The following is a 20778-nucleotide window of genomic DNA, read 5'->3' on the forward strand; positions in this document are numbered from 1 at the left end:
TTATAAAAATATATACTTAGTACTCTATTTTAAATGAATAACACTTTTTATAAGATAGAAACAATACCCGACTAAAAGGGTTAATTTTCTGAAGAATCCTTAGTAGTTGTAAGAATTGTTCTAAAATGTTGAAAACCTTTTTGGTGATATATTTAAAAGAACTTTAAACTTGATTCCATGAGCAACTCAACGTAAGAGAAGTGATATTTGCTGAGCTAAAATCTGTATGTGGTATATTATGGGTTTTCTCTATGTTTAATATCTTTCGACAATTTTTTTTCTGGTGTAAATATTTTGCCATGTTTAACAAGTTACACCCCAAATAAAGGTGTAGGAAACCATTTGCATTGATTTTTGAACTTCTTAATCTGGCATTTCAAACCCTATGAATCGGTAAAAAATCTAAGACCAGATTGACTTGAATAATCTCTTATAATTTGTTTGTTGGTGTCTGTATGTCTCATCGGAAACGAACTTTTATTCTTTGACGTCGTTGAAATATGTTTAGCACGCATCATACCACATCGAAAGTTAATTACAGTTTAGAACAATTAAGTGATATACTGATATATAATATTTACAATTTAAAAAAAAAATCAAAATAGCACTTCAGAACATAGTCTCTAAATCAATGGTGGTCTAGTGGTTTGAGACACATGCACCTTCGCAAGATTGAAACTCTCTAAATATATGGTAATCTAATGGTTTGAGACACATGCACCTTGGCAAGATTGAAACCATTGTATTTCTTTAACTCAGTAAATGTCATAGTTTGTAAGATTAAAGATCAGCACTTAATTTGAATGATTAGCCACTGACTATAAGTCTATATCAGTACTTATTGTATGTATCAGTTTATTCTCACAAAATAAACATACTATATTCTCACAAAGTAAAAAATACTTTTGAGATTACTGCCTCAAAGTTCTTTATATGTTTAGCTATTTAAGGTCCCATATATACAATATTCTATTCTTCGGTTTTTGGAGGAAATATAGCTTCTTTAGCCTCTGCTGCTTTATCTCCAACGTACTTAGCCGTTTTCTTGCGCATATCCGTCGCCGAATCTTTGGCTTCACCAGCTTTTTCAACAATGAAATCTTTAGCCTTTTCAGTTATTAAAACAGTTTCTTCCTTGGTCTCTTTGCCTTTATCCGTCACAAACTCAGAAGCTTTCTTAGCATTTTCAGCCACCGTGTCCATCGCTTCACCAGCTTTCTCAACAATATAGTTTCTTGCACTCTCTATATGATCTTTAACTTCTTGTCCTTTCTGAGCAGTCACGTGCCCCACTTCACTCCCCATGTCCTTCACGAACTCGCCAGCTTTCTGTCTAATATTTATGTGCGACAATTTAACAAAACTATTATAATGAACAAAATCGATACTTATATATAGGTTATAAAAACTTCACCATGAGTATATTTTTCTTTACTTAATTTGTTGACTTCTAAATAACTAACTAAGAATGACGTGAAAGCATGTCAATGCATCATAATGTGTTTAATTTCTCTCATAAAAAAATATCTTTTTGGTAGTATTATATAGTATTCACCAAATGATTCAGAATTTTTATCATCTACAATTTTATCATGTTATGGTATATATACGAGAGTTTCAAGTCACTCCATATCCAATAATATTCGTCGTATCTAAAGTATCTCCAAGCAAATATAATAGACTTACGAGGCATCATCTAGCCATTTGGGGTCGTTCTTTGATTTTCCATCACCTTTCACGGCGGCTAGGACCCATGACTTGTTTCTCTGCGGTGTAATGGTCGCATTCTTCCGGCCAACACTCATAGATCCACCGCCTACGCCGCCGCTTCTCTTGCTTCCGTTGATCAATAACGAAGAGCCCACCCCACTAAGCATAGCTCCAGAAATAGACATCGACATGAGAATCTCTTACCTTTGGTCTCTTAATAGGTGGAAAATTCTGTGTGTTTGAGAGTAAAACGAATCTAAAGCGAGGAGTTAAATTGTTATTAAATGGGACAATCGAGAATCTTATAAGGAAGCTCAGAGGCTAACGTGGATTAGTTTCTAACCAATTAGAATCACTGCCATCTTTTATGTTAGTTCTTTGTTTCGTCACGTGGATTGGCTTTTGGTACACGAGAAAACACGTAGGCCCATTGACATGCTTGCACCCGAAAATGTTGTGTTTTTTAGAAGGTCGATTTTTTGGGAGAGAGGAGAAATGCAAATGATGCGTATAAAGAAGGATCATGCAGGTCGCATGCTACTCTCTCAATTTCTCCTAATATAAAAACATTATAAATAAAAAGAGTAACATAAGAGCATCATTATCCCTAAGAGACACTTAGGAACTCTTAAGCTCTTTTTAATATTTTTAAGTATTAAAAGTGAATTAAGAGACAACATTAAGAAACCCAAATATTTTTATGCTCCATTGCAAGGTTCTTAATTAAGAGTTTAAAAAAAAATTATTTTGGGAAGAAGATGCCATGAGATGAAAATTGTTTATAAAACATGAATCTTTACCACATACAATGTCAATAATGTTCAAACTTCTGCTACAAAGTACCAATAAGAAGACCTACATGAATTCAGGTTAAAAATCTTCAGTGTCCATCAATCACTGAACCCCTAAGACTCAAAACGCTGAGAGAGATGCATAGGGTCACAAGAACTTACTTTCCATTAAGTCCCAGTGAAAGACCAGCAAGAACAACGTACGTACCAAATGCCATAAAGGGAATGTACAAGTCTGGCGCATTGATATCATAGATGGGAGGCTTGTATGAGAGCTTACCTCTAACTGGTTCAGAGATTCTAGCCAAGTGTCCCTGATTGTTTGAAGCAAAACACGAACTAGTTTTAATTAATGGCTGGTCTGAGAAAGTCTCAAACAGAAAGAGACAAGAGAAGACAAGCTCACCCGGTGAAGAAAAGGAAACAAAACAACCTTGAGTTTGTTCCTAGTCTTGCATTGCTCTGCAAATACTCAGACCTTGATCCTAGAATCCTCTCCCCGTACGTACATCTCTCTGCCTATCAAAACAAAATCAACACATCTTTAATCTCATATGAACCAGAAGTATACCAAACAGTTTGCATATCAATATTCTTTTTTTTTTTTGCATATCAATATTCTTACAAAGACATATTTGCTTCTTAGATTCAACAAAACTCTCTTCTAAAGTCAACCATTTCCCATGAGAGACCTTTACATGACTCATAACCCTTTCTTTCTGAACAGATATCAAGAACTCGAGAAACCCACAACAGAAACTACTATCTTGCATCACTATAGATCAGAAGTTCAAAACTTTTCTAAGATGAGAGTTGAATCAATTAAATCAAGGAAGAAGGGAGAGGAACCATTCGACAACGCTGGAAACATGAACAGCCCAAGTGGGTAGAGACAATGCGTTAATTGATTTAACTACCACACCAAACAAACAAAATAGCAAGGTCGGCTCCACAATTCACCTTGAGGTTTGATAAGAAACGATCATTACAAAACTTAAAGATGATCTGACAAAAAATATTTATTGCTTTGTAATAAGAGAACAAACCAGTCCGTGCTCAGCTCAACGCGTGCCCCTGAGAAGAGGATATCAAGAGCTTCAGAGATTGATCGGGACGGAGGAGGCGTTGGGGAGGAAGGTCGGGACGGAGGAGGGTGAAGCGACTGAGATGGCGGCGATTCCGGTGGTGGAAGTTTCGAAATCAAACAGAATCAGTCCTTTCGGGAGAGAAAGAGAGATAGATGAGAGATGAGAGATGAGAGAGAGACAGAGACAGAGACAGAGACATCGCGTTATGGTGACACCTGTCACTAAGAGGCGGGCCTTCCAGGCCTTACGCAAGAGGCAACTCTTGGGCTTATGTGTTTTGTTAATTATTTTAAAATTGGATTTGGGGGTAAGAGTTGGGTTAAGAGTCAGCGATAATGCTGCTCTAACTATACAGAAACAGTTCAAAAAAAAATTATGTAAAGAAGATCATAATAATTTTTTTTTTTTGAATGAATGTTAAATTGTATTCATCAAAAAAAAACTTTTTTACATCAAGTGAAACCTTAAGTTAAATAGACTATTACTCCTATTTTTATTCCATTTTTTTACAGCAACCTATACTTCAAAACTTCTATCAGCTGGCAAATTGCCAAAATCCTATTTACAACTTTGTGCCAAAGCAGTATTGCAGCATACCTTCCAACCCCCTTACTCCTTTGGACTGCACCAAACTGAGCTTGTTCCTGATAGCTTTATCTATCAACTTTGCCAAGACCAGCATTGGGAGAGGCTGTTCACCATGGCGCCTCTTGTTGCGTTCTGTCCATAGCATGTACAAAGCAGTCTGAAATGCATAGCGAAGAGCAAAACGCTTCTTCTTCTCCATAGACTGGTTTGTGATTATCCTAGTAATGTCATCCCAATTAGTAGTGTAGTTGTTGAGCAAGATCCCTTTAGTAAGAGTTTCCCAAATACATGAGGAGAAGATGCACTAAAAAAAAAGGTGCTTCTTTGTTTCAACAGCATTTTTGCAAAGCACACAGGTCGTGTCCACGCCTTGACTCCAGTTCGAAACTCGGTCCATGGTGGAAAGCCTATCCCGCAGCGCTAACCAAGCCATGAAAGCGAATTTAGGATTTGCTTGAGAGAACCCCTGCTCCAAATGCATTGAACCCCTGGCGCTCTTGTTAGCTGTCAAGTCACATGAGTGGAGAATTTGTGCTTGAATCCCATGTTCCCTTTCCACAGATGAACATCCTTCACATCTGCTCTCTGCTTCGCTTTAGTTATCACCAGTTCTTTTTCAATATCATTCAACAAAACTCTTCTATGTCGTTTCCTTCTTCTATTATTGTAGAAAGCTTCCTCCACCGTTGTTTCTCTCCTTATACCCAAATCAATAAAACTTCTGTCTTCAAGAAGATCACTCCCAACTCAGACCACTTGTCATACCAAAAAGAGGTATGTCATAATAATTGTCTGTTTATATTTATACAAATCCTAATCGTAGAGATCGGATATATTTAAGTTTGGGTAGTTTGTATTTTTTAAAAGTTTGTCAAGATATGAGTAAATAATGCGGCAACAAAGTTAAGAAATTTTGTAATTAATTGACCACCAATCCTATTTGAGTTTTTTTTCTTCTGCTGACGTTATTCTTTTTATTTTATTTTCTATATCCACCCATTGTTCAGGTAAGCATCAAATCTCAACAACGTGTGAACCCACCGAGCACCACAACAGTAACAACACAATTCAGTCAATTGATATTTGTGTCGTCCAAATTTGACCAGACGTTCGTTGATTAAAGGCCTGTTCTTTTTAGGGTCACTGAAGCAGCTGTGAATGACCAAAATTATAACTGACTTTTTGTCCAAGTATGTGGAGAACACCGCTGGCAGCGGTACTTTCTACCATTAAAATCAGACGCAGCTCTTGTTTAACTGTCGGTGTTTTACACAGCGACACGGAAAACACTGGCCCTTGTAAAAAGTAATCGCAGGGCAGCTCATTTGTTCTCCACAATTTATTTTCCCGGTTTTGATGTATAAATTTTGAGACGCTGCTTCAGCGACAGTAAAAAGAACAGGCATTAAGATGTTTATCAGAACTGGTACGTAACTTTATAATGGGGGTGATTGGTTGGGTTGTAACTGTAGAAAATTTACTTTAGCATTTTGTCTGTAGGATTTTTGATTTAGCTTTATGTGATGTAGCTTTAAAATTTCCTACAGCTAAAAAAATAGAGCTTTAGAAAATAATATATTTACAGCCATTTTTTGTGTGTTTTTGCTGTAACTTTAATTTTTTGGTTGTAGATTTAAAAACCAAGATAAAGCATGATTGGTAGTATTTTAAGGTTGTAGATGAAAATTAAAGCTAAAGTCAGTTCTTACACCCCCAAATAACAATGGGAAAATCGCATTTTAAACACTCAGAGTGTCACTTTCTAGCACTTTAAACACTCAATTTTTTTACTAGCGCTTTAAACCTTCAAAGTAACATTTTTATCATAATAAACCTCTAAAGACGTTTTCATGTTCATAGACGACTGGTACTGTTCATTTTACAGGTCAAAATGATGACGTGTCGGTTTCTTAAAAAAAACAGAAAAATTCGAATGAAATTGGAAAAAATTGTAAAAAATTCAAAACAAAATTAAAAAAAATCTAAAAATTCAAAAAATATAAAAATTAAAATTAAAATTTCAAATTTAAAAATAAATAAAATATTTAAAATACAAAAATAAGATCTAAAATTAAAATGTCAAATTGAAAAAATAAAATAAAATTTAAAATTCTAAAATAAGATCTAAAATTAAAACTTCAAACTTAAAAATTACAATTGTAAATATTTAACCAAAAAAGTTATATTTATTTTAAAATTCCATTTTTTGAAAGTGACTGTCACTTAGATGATATCAAAACTTGCCACCATCAAAAACAATATATCAAAACTTGCTACCATCAAAAACAATATATCAAAACTTGCTACCACCAAAAACTTTTTTTTGATAATCCAGATATCTAGACACCTTACATAACCCTACTAGCGCTTAAGTACACTTCGCAAAAAGCATTTCGGGGGTCGCCAATTTCACCCCATGTTAATTGATGGTGGCTACACGCATGGCTAGTAATTCTCTCAAATATATTATGTTGAGTTTTGTCCCAAAAAGATTTTCTAAGAAAAAAAAATGACCAAAATGTTTCATTAGAGATGCAAAAGACTCTTATGCTCTAAATATATAAATACAAATAAATAAAGAAAAATTTCAAATTATTTTTTAATATTTTAGCTCTTATTTTAGAATTTCTAATTTTTTTTTTAAATTTGACATTTTAATTTTAGATCTTATTTTTAAATTTTTAGAATTTTTTATTGTATTTTATTTTAAAATTTGATTTTTTATTTTATTTTTTTAACTTGTAGATTTTTTTTTTGAATTTTTTACGATTTTTTCTAGTTCCATTCATATTTTTCTGTATTTTTTTAATAAACTGACACGTCATCATTTTGACCTGTAAAATGAACAGTACCGGTCGTCTATGAACGGGAAAACATCTTTGGAGGTTTATTATGATAAAAATGTCACTTTGAAGGTTTAAAGTGCTAGTCAAAAAAGTTCAGTGTTTAAAGTGTTAGAAAATGACACTCTGAGTGTTTAAAATGTGATTTTTCCTAATAACAATTGAGGAAAATCAAAATTCAATTATTATATGAAACATATTATAGTCCAATAGTCCAACCAAAACTGGGGTTAGGAATTACGTGAAAGTGACTTGACCAAACATAACACAGCACAACTTTATTTGCTGAAATTTAATGTGCTGTTAAGTACAGGAAAAACATAACACAACCTTATTGAAATATCAAACCAGAACCTTGTAGTTTACATTCAACAATATCATCAATCTTTTTTGCATTTGAGGAGTGAGATGATTCTTCCAGTCACCAACTTCACCTTTCCTAAAGAACACATTAGAATCTATACCAATTCTCGTTGTCCCATTCATATTAATCTCCAAATTGCTCAAATTACGCAAGCTACACAACTTCAAGATCTCCTCCACCGAACCACTCTTTTCTTCTTCCTCGGTGAATGGAAAATCCAAGAACTCAGCGAGCCTCTTGACTTGAACACGAGGCTCCTCAATCATCTCCTCATACTTCAAAAAAAGAACGTTCTCTCCATCTTCCAAGCTCCCATTCCAGTAGCCCAACACATGTTCCCAATATGGTCCATATAAGATAACTCCTTTACAATATGCATCAAACATGAGCTCAAAAGTGGCCTGGTCCATCTTGGTGCGATGCAGCATGTTTCTATAATGCCAACCGGATACGAACGTATCCTTGATACCTCTACACACATACACGACTTTGCAAGGTGAGGAAGAAGACTTTGTGGTGGCTTCCCTCAATGTGTTTAAGTGCATGTGTGTTGAATATATCATAGGAGAAGGAAACTTTGTGAGATCAGGAGTTTGGCTACCAGCGTATAGCTCAACCTCAAGAAATGGGACAAGGTCATGAGGGTTTTGTGAGAGCAAAGGATGGGTTTGAGGATTCTCAAGGTATTTTTCTCTATGTACAAGGGCGAAAACGAGGGATTTTAGCCAAGTGGTACCACCTTTGGGCAAAGAAGCAAGGATTATATCGGTGTCTCGTGGGCGGAAATGCTTTTGGACATCAAGAACTGCTTGGAGTATGTTGGGATAGTACCAACAACCTTTGTAGTTGTAGAGAGGGTAACCCATGAAATCTTTGTCTGAAGGAAGAGTAGAGATCAAGTTCTTGGTCTCGTGGCTAACTTTGTCATCTTTCATGTAGTTTGGGAGGTGAGGTTCTTGATGACCCTCCATTGTGATACACAAAGAGAGGATAGTGAACAAAGTATGGAGATAAAACTTTGGAAAATCATGTTTTATAGACAAGACAAGTATTAAGGGGGCTTGTACGCATTTCAATCATGGGTGATTCCTAAGCCACACACACATAATCTTATCTTTTCAAGAAAGCATTTGTGACTTTTATATTTTCTTGCCAAAGTTGCTTTGCTTTTTTCTTTTCTTTTATTATTTTCTAAACAAAAATATTTACACGTTTCATTTGTTGCTTTGTGCATCTTGATCCCGCAAGTTAGGCCTGGGACGGATCGAGTATCCGGACAATTTTGTAAGGTATCCGGATCTTTATCTAGCGGATCCATAATTTTACTATATTTATCCTGATCTGGGGTTCTAGGATATCCGAGTGTCGGATATCCTTCTAAAAATTGTAATATCCGGCGGATATCCGAATCCGGATTTAGATCCTTAAAATAAATAAATAAGTAATATTAATAATATATATAAAATATTAAAAATAATTTAAAAATAACAAAATATATAATGTTTTTAATTATTTCTTTGTATAATATTACAAAATTTATATATACTATGATAAAAATGAAAATATATTAAATAAAGTTAGTTTTATATATAGATATTACTATTTTTAAAATAATTATTAATAAAACTTACGGATCCGGATATCCGGACTAAAAAATCAAGATATTCGGATCTGGTTTTGACAGATCCAACATTATACTATCCGGATTCGGATTCGGCCCGTCCGGATATTCGGATTTTCAGATCGGATCCGGATCAAATCTCAGATCGAGTCCGGATCTCGGATAAAAGTCTCAGGCCTATTAACATGCTTGCATCCGAAAAAGCTAAGAGACGTCTCTTATATCTTTTATTTAAGAGACGTTTCTTAGTGTTTTTAGTTAAAAATTAAAAAAACTGTATCTTATATTATACTAAAAATCCAAACTTAAGAGACATGCAATAAACATGCTCTTAAAGTGAGAATGCTTATAGAGAAGATAAGTGTTAAGTACATGCACACACATGCTTTTGTTTTTTTTTCTAGGTCATGTCATGATGAATTCATCTTACACCACACATGCTTTTGTTTTTTTTCTTTTTCCCGTGCTTGTATTGAAAGCAACATGACATGACCTAAAGTCGTTTTATTAAAATAACAAACATCATGACATGAAAAATACAAATTTATTCAGAGACAATCAACAAGACAACAACAACAATAATAACAACTACAAAACATAGACATCAAAAACAAAACTCACAAGATTGAAGAAAAACATCATTAAAGCATAACAAACACCTCACAAAAACTCTCAAAGATTTGATTCAACAAAGAAAACTTTAGACCAGAACCTTGAAATTTCTCTTCCATGGTTCTATCTATTTCCTCTGCCAAGGACTCACTCAAAGTATATGGTAGGAGTTATCTTAAGTTAGATAAACATAAAGTTTGTTAACGATATATTGTGTAAATCTCCTGAGATGTAGGAGATAGGATACGCTTCACGTATGTATAAATATGAGTTGCCTTTGAGCTTAATAAGAAAGCAAGTTTGATAACCAATTCTACATGGTATCAGAGCATATTTACATTATTTTTCAAATCTAAAAGCATACGTGTTGTGCTTAATCTGCGACAAGAGACTCTTGTTCTCGTTGCAATCTAATGGAGAAAGATTCTTCATCTATAGTTACTGGTGGCGAGAAGAAAGAGGTTGCTTCTCCTTCACCATACGTGCTGTACAGCTCCGATAATCCAGGAGCTGTTATTACTTCAGTCAAGCTTAATGGTGAAAACTATAATGAATGGTCCGTTGAGATGTTGAATGCTCTGCAAGCAAAACGCAAGACAGGCTTCATCAATGGAACCATCAAGAAACCAGCAAGTGGAGATGACAACTTTGAGAATTGGATGACGGTCAACTCCATGATCATCGGGTGGTTGCGAGCTTCGATTGAACCGAAGATAAGATCCACAGTTACGTTTGTCTCTGAAGCTTCTCAAATGTGGCTAGATCTGAAACAGAGATTCTCTGTTAAGAATAAGGTCCGGTTGCATCAGATCAAGGCTCAGATGGCCTCGTGTAGGCAAGATGGGCAGTCCGTCCTTGATTACTTTGGACGACTGAGCACTCTCTGGGAGGAATATGCAATCTACAGACCAATTCCCTCTTGTTCGTGTGGAGCGGCTTCAGATATATCAAAGGAGAGAGAAGAAGACAAAGTTCATGAGTTTTTGCTTGGTCTTGATGACTCACGCTTTGGAGGGTTGTGTACTACTTTGATTGGTCTTGATCCGTTACCAACTCTTGGAGAAGTCTACTCCCGGGTTGTACGAGAAGAACAACGACTTGGTTCTGCTCGGACTCGTGAACAGCAACAGGATGCTGTTGGTTTTGTTGCGCGAACAACTGATGCTGCTAGATCAGATACTATTCTGCGACCACGCGATCGATCTGTGATTTGCTCTCACTGTTGACGGAGCGGACACGAGAAGAAGGATTGCTGGCAACTAATAGGCTATCCAGAATGGTGGACTGAACGTAACAAAACAAGTTCTCGAGGAAAAGGACGTGGTGCTGGGTCGTTCGGAAAAGGTCGTGGGTCTGCTGTTGCTGCGCATGCTACTACTTCAAATCCATCTGCCTCTACCTCATTACCAGACTTCTCAGCAGAACAGTTGCAGACTCTCGCTCAACTTATTCAAGACAAGTCTAACAACAAGGACAAGCTCTCTGGTAAGCCGACTCATGGGAATGTGATACTCGACACTGGAGCGTCACATCACATGACCGGAGTTCTTTCCTTGTTAACAGATATTGTTGATATCCCACCTTGTGATGTTGGGTTTGCTGATGGAAGCAAAACTTTGCTTTAAGCAAAGGACTTTTTAAACTCACAAACACTGTCTCTTTGACTAACGTGCTCTATGTACCATCTCTTAGTTGCACGTTGATTTCTGTTGCAAAGATTCTGAAGCAGACAAATTGTTTTGCGACTTTTACTGATACTATCTGCTTATTGCAGGACCGTTTTACGAAGACTTTGATTGGAGCCGGTGAAGAGCGTGATAGGGTATACTTCTTTACGGATGTTGTGACAGCGAAGGTTCATCGAGTTGATGCTGCAACAAGTCAGGCTCTATGGCATCAACGTCTCGGACATCCAAGTTTTTCAGTGTTTTCGGCTTTACCTATGATTTCTGGTTCTTCTGGTTCTGATAGTCAGCATTCTTGTGATGTGTGTTTTAAAGCTAAACAAACTTGTGAAGTCTTTCATGACAGCATTAATAAAACTGTTGACTGTTTCTCTCTTATACACTGCGATGTTTGGAGTCCTTATAAGGTTCCTTCTACATGTGGAGCTGTCTATTTTCTGACAATTGTTGATGACTTCTCCCATTCAGTTTGGACGTATCTCATGTTAGCAAAGTCTGAAGTTCGTTTTGTTCTTACAAACTTCCTCACATACACCGAATAACAATTTGGAAAGAGTGTGAAAACAGTTCGAAGTGACAATGGAACCGAATTCATGTGCCTCTCTTCTCTTTTCCGCGAACGTGGCATCGTCCATCAGACATCATGTGTGGGAACTCCACAGCAAAATGGACGAGTGGAGCGCAAACATAGACATATCCTCAATGTGTCTCGCGCCTTGCTGTTTCAAGCGAGTCTACCTATCAAGTTTTGGGGAGAGGCAGTTGTTGGGGTCAAAAACGGTTACGACGGAATTACCACCCAAAAATCCTCTGAAATCGTATTTCCAAAAGAGATAGTAAAAAGAGAGAAGTAATATTCGTAAAAATAACCAATACGAAGTTTTTACGAATAAGCATCCTTTGGGATTCAAACCGAACAAACCAAGCTCGGTCACCACGCATACACGCCGTCCGATCGCTATGCAGCAACCAAACCTGAACCAAGCTCGGTCGCTACGTAGCGACCGAGCTCGAGCCAAAGCTCAGTCGCTACGTAGCGACCGAGCGATCGTCCCGCTCGGTCGCTACGTAGCGACCGAGCTCGAGCCAAAGCTCGGTCGCTACGTAGCGACCGAGCGATCATCCCGCTCGGTCGCTACGTAGCGACCGAGCGCTCGTCCCGCTCGGTCGCTACGTAGCGACCGAGCTCGAGCCAAAGCTCGGTCGCTACGTAGCGACCGAGTTTGGTCGCTACGTAGCGACCAAGCTCAAGCCAAAGCTCGGTCGCTACGTAGCGACCGAGCACTCGTCTCGCTCGGTCGCTATGTAGCGACTGGGCTCGAGCCAAAGTTTGGTCGCTGTGTAGCGATTGAACCTTTCCGAACATCGATACGACACCAGTCCTTGCATTCTCGTCAAACCTTCGAATGCTATCTCCCGAAGACCGTAGCAAGCTCAGTCCATGTTTCCCGCTATTCTAATTCGTCGATCAAACTTCGCGGATTAGAAACCGCGGAAAAATTCGTAGTAAACGTGTCGAGTCGGAAGACGGCCCGAAGGGACCTAAAACACGACTCGAGGCCCATCCTACGATTTTTCCTAATCAAAAGCCCGTAAACCACAGCATGGTTCACGCCTGGCCCACGAGGAAGGATAAATGTCAAGTTTCCGCGGATAAATACGGAAGTTTTGAAGATAATTGTGAAGATCGGGAAAAATGGAATATCTCCATTTTTATGCTATGACGGCTTAAGGGCAGAAGAGTAAAAGCGTAAACCGACCTTGGAGCTAGTATATAAGGAGTCCTAGGCGAGGAGCAAAGGGGAAGAACTTTTTCAGAGCAAACTTAGCACTTAAAGCAATTTAGGCAATTTTTCGTTTTTGTTATTTCGAGCTGCAACTCAATTAGGTTTAGCCGTCTTAGGGTTGCTAGAACTAGGAATCTCGCCGACAGCTCTCGAGCCCAGGCTTATACCTTGTTGTAACGCTCATACGCAGATTTGGAATAAGATCTACTTTGCTCTCTTTTCGATTTCTTATTTTTATCGTTGTTATTCTCGTGTTCTGATTGCTTGACGTGTGGTAATTAACAGATATCCGGATCCTCTGGGAAATTAGGGTTTTCCTAGTTTCCTTATTTAAACGGAAATCGACAGTGTGAATTTCGGTTCCCACAGTTTGGCGCTAGAAGGAGGGGAACTTACGGATCAATCTAACCCGCAAAAGCCACACACAATCTGACATGTCAACCAACGACGCGGATAACGTGCAAACTCCTCTTAATGGAGGCAGCGGCACCGATCTCCACACTCCAGTAGCGGACGTATCCGCGGCCAACGCGCAAGCTAACGCCGCAACGCTCGAGGAGTTCAAAAAGATGTTCGCCACCTATGAGAAAAGGTCGGAAGAACAGGATAAGCTCGTGAATACCTTGACCAAACAGGTTGAAACCTTAACAGCAAGGACCCAAGCTATCCGTCCCCGCGGAACCACCAAAATCTGCGGGAAGAAGCTCGACTTCGCAACCCCACTCGATAGAGCAGGACTCGCGCGGGAACGACCTTCCGGTCAAAACCCTAGCGAGAAATCTCCCGTCGAAAAGGGGAACCCTGAAAATCTTCCGCCCCCTGCAAAAGACTCGGAGGATAACGAAGCCGAACACATTGACCTGGATCCTAGCGATGTCTCCAACGACACCGACGAGGATGTCGACAGACATCCAAGAAGGACCAGAAGCCGATCCGCTCGGGAAGGCTCCCCGTTCGAAAAACAAATGACAGAAGAAGAAGAAGTCGCCTATTGGAACGAACAAGAGGAGCTGGCCGAAAGGCAAACCGAGCTCACTCGCAGTAAACGCCGACAGGCTCGAAAATCTACTGACGAGACATTAGATATCCGCGATATTCGCGACTACATCACTAAGACTGCAGCAGAAGTGAGAGCCGTAAAGTCTCAAATCCATCATGCTACTAGTGCTGCCCCCGAGATCGATCGACTGCTGGAAGGAGCTCGAAAGACCCCCTTTACCAGTCGCATTTCGGACATGAGGGTGTCCGATCCGGGAAAGATCAAAGTACCAAAGTACGATGGTACGGCCGATCCAAAAGCGCACCTTCAGGCTTTTCACATCGCGATGGGAAGAGCAAGACTGAAGGACGGCGAAAGAGATGCCGGCTATTGCCGCCTATTCGTCGAAAATCTCGAAGGAGCAGCGCTCGAATGGTTCGCACGCCTTCGTCGCAACACCATCGGGAATTTTTGACAGCTCGCATCGGAATTCCTCAAACAGTACTCTGTATTCATAGACAGAGAAACCTCCGATGTTGACCTCTGTAGTCTCTCCCAGAGGGAAGACGAACCCCTCCGCGAGTTTATCAGTCGGTTCAAGCTGATAATGTCCAGGGTCAGCGGGATAAGCGACAAAGTTGCCATCGACGCGCTGAGAAAGACGCTCTGGTACAAGTCGAAATTCAGAAAATGGATAAATCTCGACAAACCGCGAACGATCCAGAACGCCCTCCACAAAGCAACGGACTACATCATAGTCGAGGAAGAAACTAAAGTCTTATCGCAAAAACATAAGCCGGCAAGACCATCCTCGAAAGACGCAGATCCGAAAGGGAAAAAGAAGAACTCTCGTAACGACAAGTACGTCCATCACGAGGGGGAAGATCTCCAAGGGGCGCATAACTATGCGATCAATTCGGATCAAGGCCGGACCACGGGCAACACATGGACTCGCAATCAAGGGTATGACGAAAACACCTTCTGCGAGTTCCACCAATCCCGAGGACACTCCACGACCAATTGCAAAGTCTTGGGAGCAAGACTGGCCGCGAAGCTACTCGCTGGAAAGCTTTCGGAAGTAACTAGCGTCAAGGATCTCATCCTCGATTCTGATCGGCCTCCAAAGACGGATAGAAATCCGCCCGCTGAAAAATCCCCTCAACGAAACCAACCTGGGGATAAACACGGTAGGAGGCCGGATGACAAAGGGAACGATAACAATCGTCGCAGAGTCAATATGATCATCGGAGGATCACAATACTGCAGCGATACCGTGTCGGCCATCAAGGCTTACCAACGGAAGGCAGAATCAAGTGCAAATTGGCCTACATGGTCTCCTCCTCGAGACGGCCAAAGTTGCTCGATCACCTTCACAGAGGAAGAAGCCGGCGGTATCGACCAACCTCACTGCGACCCGCTCGTCATAGATCTCGTCATACGAGATTTAGAAGTCGGAAGGGTACTCGTCGACACGGGAAGCACGGTCAACGTAATCTTCCGCGACACTCTCAAGCGGATGAGTATCGAACTCGGAGAAGTAATTCCAACGCTAAAACCACTCACGGGTTTTTCAGGCGAAGTGTCGATGACTCTCGGATCAATCCAATTGCCAGTCATGGCCAAGGAGATCACGAAAATCGTCGAATTCGCGGTAGTCGATCATCCCGCTATCAACAACGTGATCATGGGAACCCCATGGCTCAACGCCATGCAGGCAGTTCCGTCAACTTACCACCTGGGTCTCAAGTTCCCAACGCCGAGCGGAGTCGCGGCCATATGGGGATGCCAAAAACAGTCGCGACTATGCTTCCTCGCGGAGCATAAGTTAAGGCAAATCACGGCTTCTGCAAACGGCAAACGCGCGAAGATAGATCGATCTTCAGCCAAAAACGCCCCGGGAGAGGACGAAGTAAAATCGTCTATCAACGCAAACGCATCGGACGTCGAAGCTCGACATAAATCCGAAGCCCACGCGACAACTCAACTGGAACATCCGGAAAATAGCGTCGACCCAGCCACGATCGACACGGTCAAGGCGGACATCACGACATCTACCACCGAGTAAGAACACTCGCGGCATGAAACAGAACTACAAGATGGCTTGATCCTCGAAAGGGGTACGTAGGCAGCTCGTCAAAAGACGAGTTCAGCTATCCCCCTCTCTAAAAAGGGGGGGGGGAGTGGGTTCGTATACTCGTATACTCCCACTTAGAAAAATCTTCATTATTGTAATCGAGTTTTTAGAAACTTCAAAAACTTTTACTACAATATACGTTGTCCTTTTTTATCGAAAACGTTTACGTTTCAGTAAAACACAAAAGAAACTTTCAGGACACGCCTGAAAACGTTAAGACTCTTGTCTGCGGCCCCTTCCGGCCCAAAAATCGTAAAGATTATCGCCTTTCAAACACCAAAAATACACGTATAATCCTCGAAATAACTGCGAGACGTCGCAAAAGTTAAAATTCGAGGACAATGCTAACAAATTGTCCGAACGCGACCACCAAAAACCTTACACCCCGTTCGTCGATTGGCCCTGACGAACACGCCAGCCGTCTTAAACAAACGCAATCCGATCACTCTTTTTATCTTTAAAAACGTCCAGCACAAGGACAAAAGCGCGCTACAACAAAAATCCGAAATTTTGGTTTAGCACTTCCAGTTGATTCTGAGAAGATGCTCGATTCGTACCATACAAGTCATATAAGCCGAGAACATATCGCAGACTTTAAATCGGTGCGAGTCAGGAAGAAATCGCAACAGGAAAAACGATAGCCGGCTAGTCACCGCACAAACCTTAACCGAAAGTAAACCTAGGTCTTGCCCTAAACCCAACGCTCTGGTCTCAAACATCTCAAGGCATGATATCTAAAAGATACGAGATCCTAAACCATGTCTCTCCGTTCATATCTCAATGTTCTCGAAAATCGTAAAGATAAGTAAATTTTTACGTAAATCACGAACGAACCAACAGATTGAACGTCTAATCAGAACTAAATACGAGACGACAACTCGTATTTACTTCAACCCTACTCAGGAAAACTCGAAACAAAACATTTATCATATAAATAAACCGCGTAAAGCGGCAAGGGATTCAAAGCCACCAACGGCCAGTCCCGGTAAATACAAATACGGCCATCTAGGCCTAAACAAAATCCAAATTCAAAGGGCCACACTTGGCCAAAAACAGATAAAAGGATAACTAATCCGCCCCTCATAATCCAAAGTCAAAGTCCCCGGACAACGAAGCGCCGAACGCATCCGCGGGACGATCCACTTCCTCGCCACCATCGGGAAACCCGGTCGGAACCTCCTCGGTATCAGGGGAAACCGGGATGGAATCCCAGAACCTTTGAATCTTCTCGTCAATCGGAGGGATAAGCGCCTCAGCATGGGCACGTTCACTCATCCCACTCTTCATCAAGCTCATTTCCTCTTCAAACACATAGTCATCGGCTCGCGTCCTCCAAAGACTTCCGACCGAACCGCGGCACTCGCGAAAGTCACCCACCGAGGTAAAGGCATTCTTGAGGTTCCCATACTCAACCTGGAACTGAGATGCACGAGTCTTCATCACCTCGACGATTTCTCTTTTGCCTTTCCTCTCCGCTTTACGAACAGCCCGCGCATGATCACGAGTAAGCTGCGCCTCTCGCTCCAGCATCTCGCCTTGCACGCGAGCGAGATCCCGCTCCGCTTTTTCCGCTTTGAAGCGGTAGACCATGACTTCTCTATGGCCCGCTGATGTTAGGAGTTTTCAAGGCTCCTAAGACAAATGTTGTAGTATAGAAGATTGTCGAACCAGTTCTGAGGGATATCAAAGCACTGAGAATGCAAGTACTCACTTAATCTAAGTGCAACCAATGATTTAGATGGGTTTTAAACTATGAATAAAACTAAAAAGCGATAACAGAATGATACTTTCTTGACTAAGGGAAAAGAGAATTCATGGGCATAGGAATTAGACCTTGGGTGATCAAGTATCGAACTAAGGATGGCAAATGATCAATCAAACTATCAACCTTAAGCCTAGACACAATTCTAAGCAAGCTCTATGTCTAGATGAATGCTCATTTGCTAACACATCTCAAACATCAAATGTCTTTGGTTGAATAATATGAAAGCAATCATTACTAACAAGTCTATTAGCTATCTTAGCACCTTTAACAACAAATGTCTTTGGCAAAGTATACTAAAAGCCTAGGAGAGTTGTCTCGGGCATTTCATCGAACACCTTTCGGGTGAGAAATGCCTAAGGATCAACAACTGAGTGGCCAACTCAGAAGATGCATTATGATTACTCTACTAGCAAGGAAATATGAATGATCTACACTAAAACATCCTAGCTCTAACCTAATCACCCTTAATCTCCCTAACCCATGAATTCAAAAGGTGATTACTCACTAATCTCCATGATTCCTCTTAAACCCATATTGGATTCTAGATTAACCATGTAGAGAAATAGATAAGAAATCAACAAGAACACAAGATGAAAGCAATGAAATCTGAATCAAAAGAGGTTTTTTACTCGTTCTCCTCCAGAAAAGAGATTATCTTGCCTCCAATGGCTTACAAAAGTACTTAACTTAGTTTTAGAAAGTGTAAAACATCAAAACAAATGACCAAAAGGCCCCTGAAATAACATAAAAATCGTCCAAGCAAAACACGCGGAGCGACCTAGCATAGTCGCTCCAGGAGGTCGCTCCCGACGCGTTTTTTTGTGTCTCGACGCGTCAAAACGCGAGTGACTTGAGCTGGTCGCTCTGGCTGGTCGCTCTGGCTGGGAGTGACTTGAGGTAGTCGCTCTGGACTGGTCGCTCTGGCTGGGAGCGACCTCAGTAGGTCGCTCTGAGAGGTCACTCTGCGATGCTCGACAAGGATGGATATGCCTCTAGTAAATTGATCATAACTCCTTCATTACATCTCCAAATGACTTGAAACCACTTCCATTAGAAAGCTAACTCAATTTTCTGTGTCTCCACAAAATCTTAGCAACAGAAGATTTCTCTAAAGGCTCCATCCATGCTCATCTTTCACCCTCTTTTGGATCACAATGCTCCCAAACATCTCAAATCACTCCATGGCACACTCCAGCACCTAATAAGAACAATGAATGCAAAATGCAACCTAGACATGGCTAAATCCTAATCTATATGATGAAAATGATCATGGATGAATGGATAAAACAATGTAAATATGCAAGATATCACCCGCCTCAATGGCCGAGACAAGCAAGCTCAGGCCCTGCAAAATTGATCGGCATGTTATAAATATATACATAGGACAATCACCCAAAAATTCTCAAAAAACTAACCCCATTGATGATGCGAGATCCTTCCGCAACGACTCTCGGCCTCGCCGATTCTTTCGTTGGAGGAGGAGCATCGAAACCCGATGGCAGCCCAGCAAAGAAATCATCGAAATCCGGAATAGGGGCCTCGCTCGAACCGCTCCCGTCGGCGTAAGCAAGGCTCGGATCCCATCCTGGAAGCATAGAGTCATCCATCGAAAACTCTATTTCGCCAAGATCGACATCTTTTCCCTTCCAAGAGCTCGACTCCGGCACAGCTGTTGGAGCTTCGACGGGATTCTGTTCGTCGGGTTCGGAGTCGCTTCCCGTGTCCGCATCCAAAGCAGGACCGGGTTGCACGAATCTCAGTGCCTTCCGAACCCTCTTCGGCGTAAAAGAAGTCCAGAAGAAGGGACCATTCCTGAGAAGATCCCTCACCGAAATGATGTCCCCGGGGAACGGAGCAAAATGGTTGATGAAGGGACGATCATTCGGCAACCTCCGGAACAGTGGAATGCAACTCTCTTCGACGGATGCAGCGTCTATACGAACAAAGAAAAAGAACTTCTTCCACGAGTTGAAGTTCGAAATAAACTTCTTAACCACTGACATAAATTTCCGAGGGACCAACCTATGCTTATCCGTACCCCTGACAAGTTGAAGCCTCAAAAGCGCTTCATAATGATCGACGGAAAGGGAAAGGCCATGGTCGTAGCTTAGGATCAGGATCCCAATAAGATGCTGAATGGCAAGGGGTGTCAACTGACTTATCGCAACTTCGAAACGGTCCAACACTCGGACGAGAATTTCGGGTATGGGGAACCATAGGCGACAACGCACTACGAACGCCTCATAGCAAGTAAAGTAACCCTCCGGGGGGCTGTTAGCACATTCCCCGCGGCAGGGAACCCGGAACTCCACAGCATCCGGGATGTGGTAGAACGATCGCATCGTCGCGAGAAACTCGTCAGTAGTCCTGCTTGCATCCTCTTCCTCGATTCCACGATGGACCAGGACCGGGAACGGCTTCTCCTTGGGAGGGGTCAATGAGCCATAATGAGCAACCCACCATGCCTCGTTTTCGGCAGGATGCACCGAGTGAGGCACGAACTCCATCTTCGGAACGATGAGCTCGTCATAAGGACTCGCGAACGAAGACCTTTTTTTCGCAATCTTTTTCTTGCTCGACATCTTTACACTTCTCTTGAGTGAATAGAGGAAAAGGGTGGAAAGAAAGATAGAAAGTTTTTTGTTTTAAAGAAAGATCTTAGAGAAAGACAAGAAAGTGAAAAAATTATGGAACAAGTTACCTCCCTTCTTATAGACATGAGGATTTACTATTCAAGCTCGGACTTTCGGATATTAATTCCATCCATCACGCCTAACTTGCCAAACATACCTAACCGCACGCTAGGATCCT

General features: G+C 41.0%; 1 protein-coding gene and 1 pseudogene across 1 annotated transcript; both read right to left on the reverse strand.

Annotated features, from left to right (window-relative positions):
- Positions 1–778: 778 nt before the first annotated feature.
- Positions 779–2162, reverse strand: LOC103853933 (protein COLD-REGULATED 15B, chloroplastic). Its single transcript, XM_033283985.1, has 2 exons — positions 1687–2162; positions 779–1333 (listed from the first exon to the last, which is right to left on the reverse strand). Exons 1-2 carry the CDS (start codon positions 1899–1901, stop codon positions 970–972), a joined length of 579 nt encoding a protein of 192 aa, XP_033139876.1. The 5' UTR covers positions 1902–2162; the 3' UTR covers positions 779–969.
- Positions 2163–7181: 5019 nt separating this feature from the next.
- Positions 7182–8411, reverse strand: LOC103853932 (annotated as a pseudogene).
- Positions 8412–20778: the final 12367 nt, after the last annotated feature.

Source organism: Brassica rapa, chromosome A02, assembly GCF_000309985.2.
Source record: "Brassica rapa cultivar Chiifu-401-42 chromosome A02, CAAS_Brap_v3.01, whole genome shotgun sequence".
NCBI classification, from domain to species: domain Eukaryota; kingdom Viridiplantae; phylum Streptophyta; class Magnoliopsida; order Brassicales; family Brassicaceae; genus Brassica; species Brassica rapa.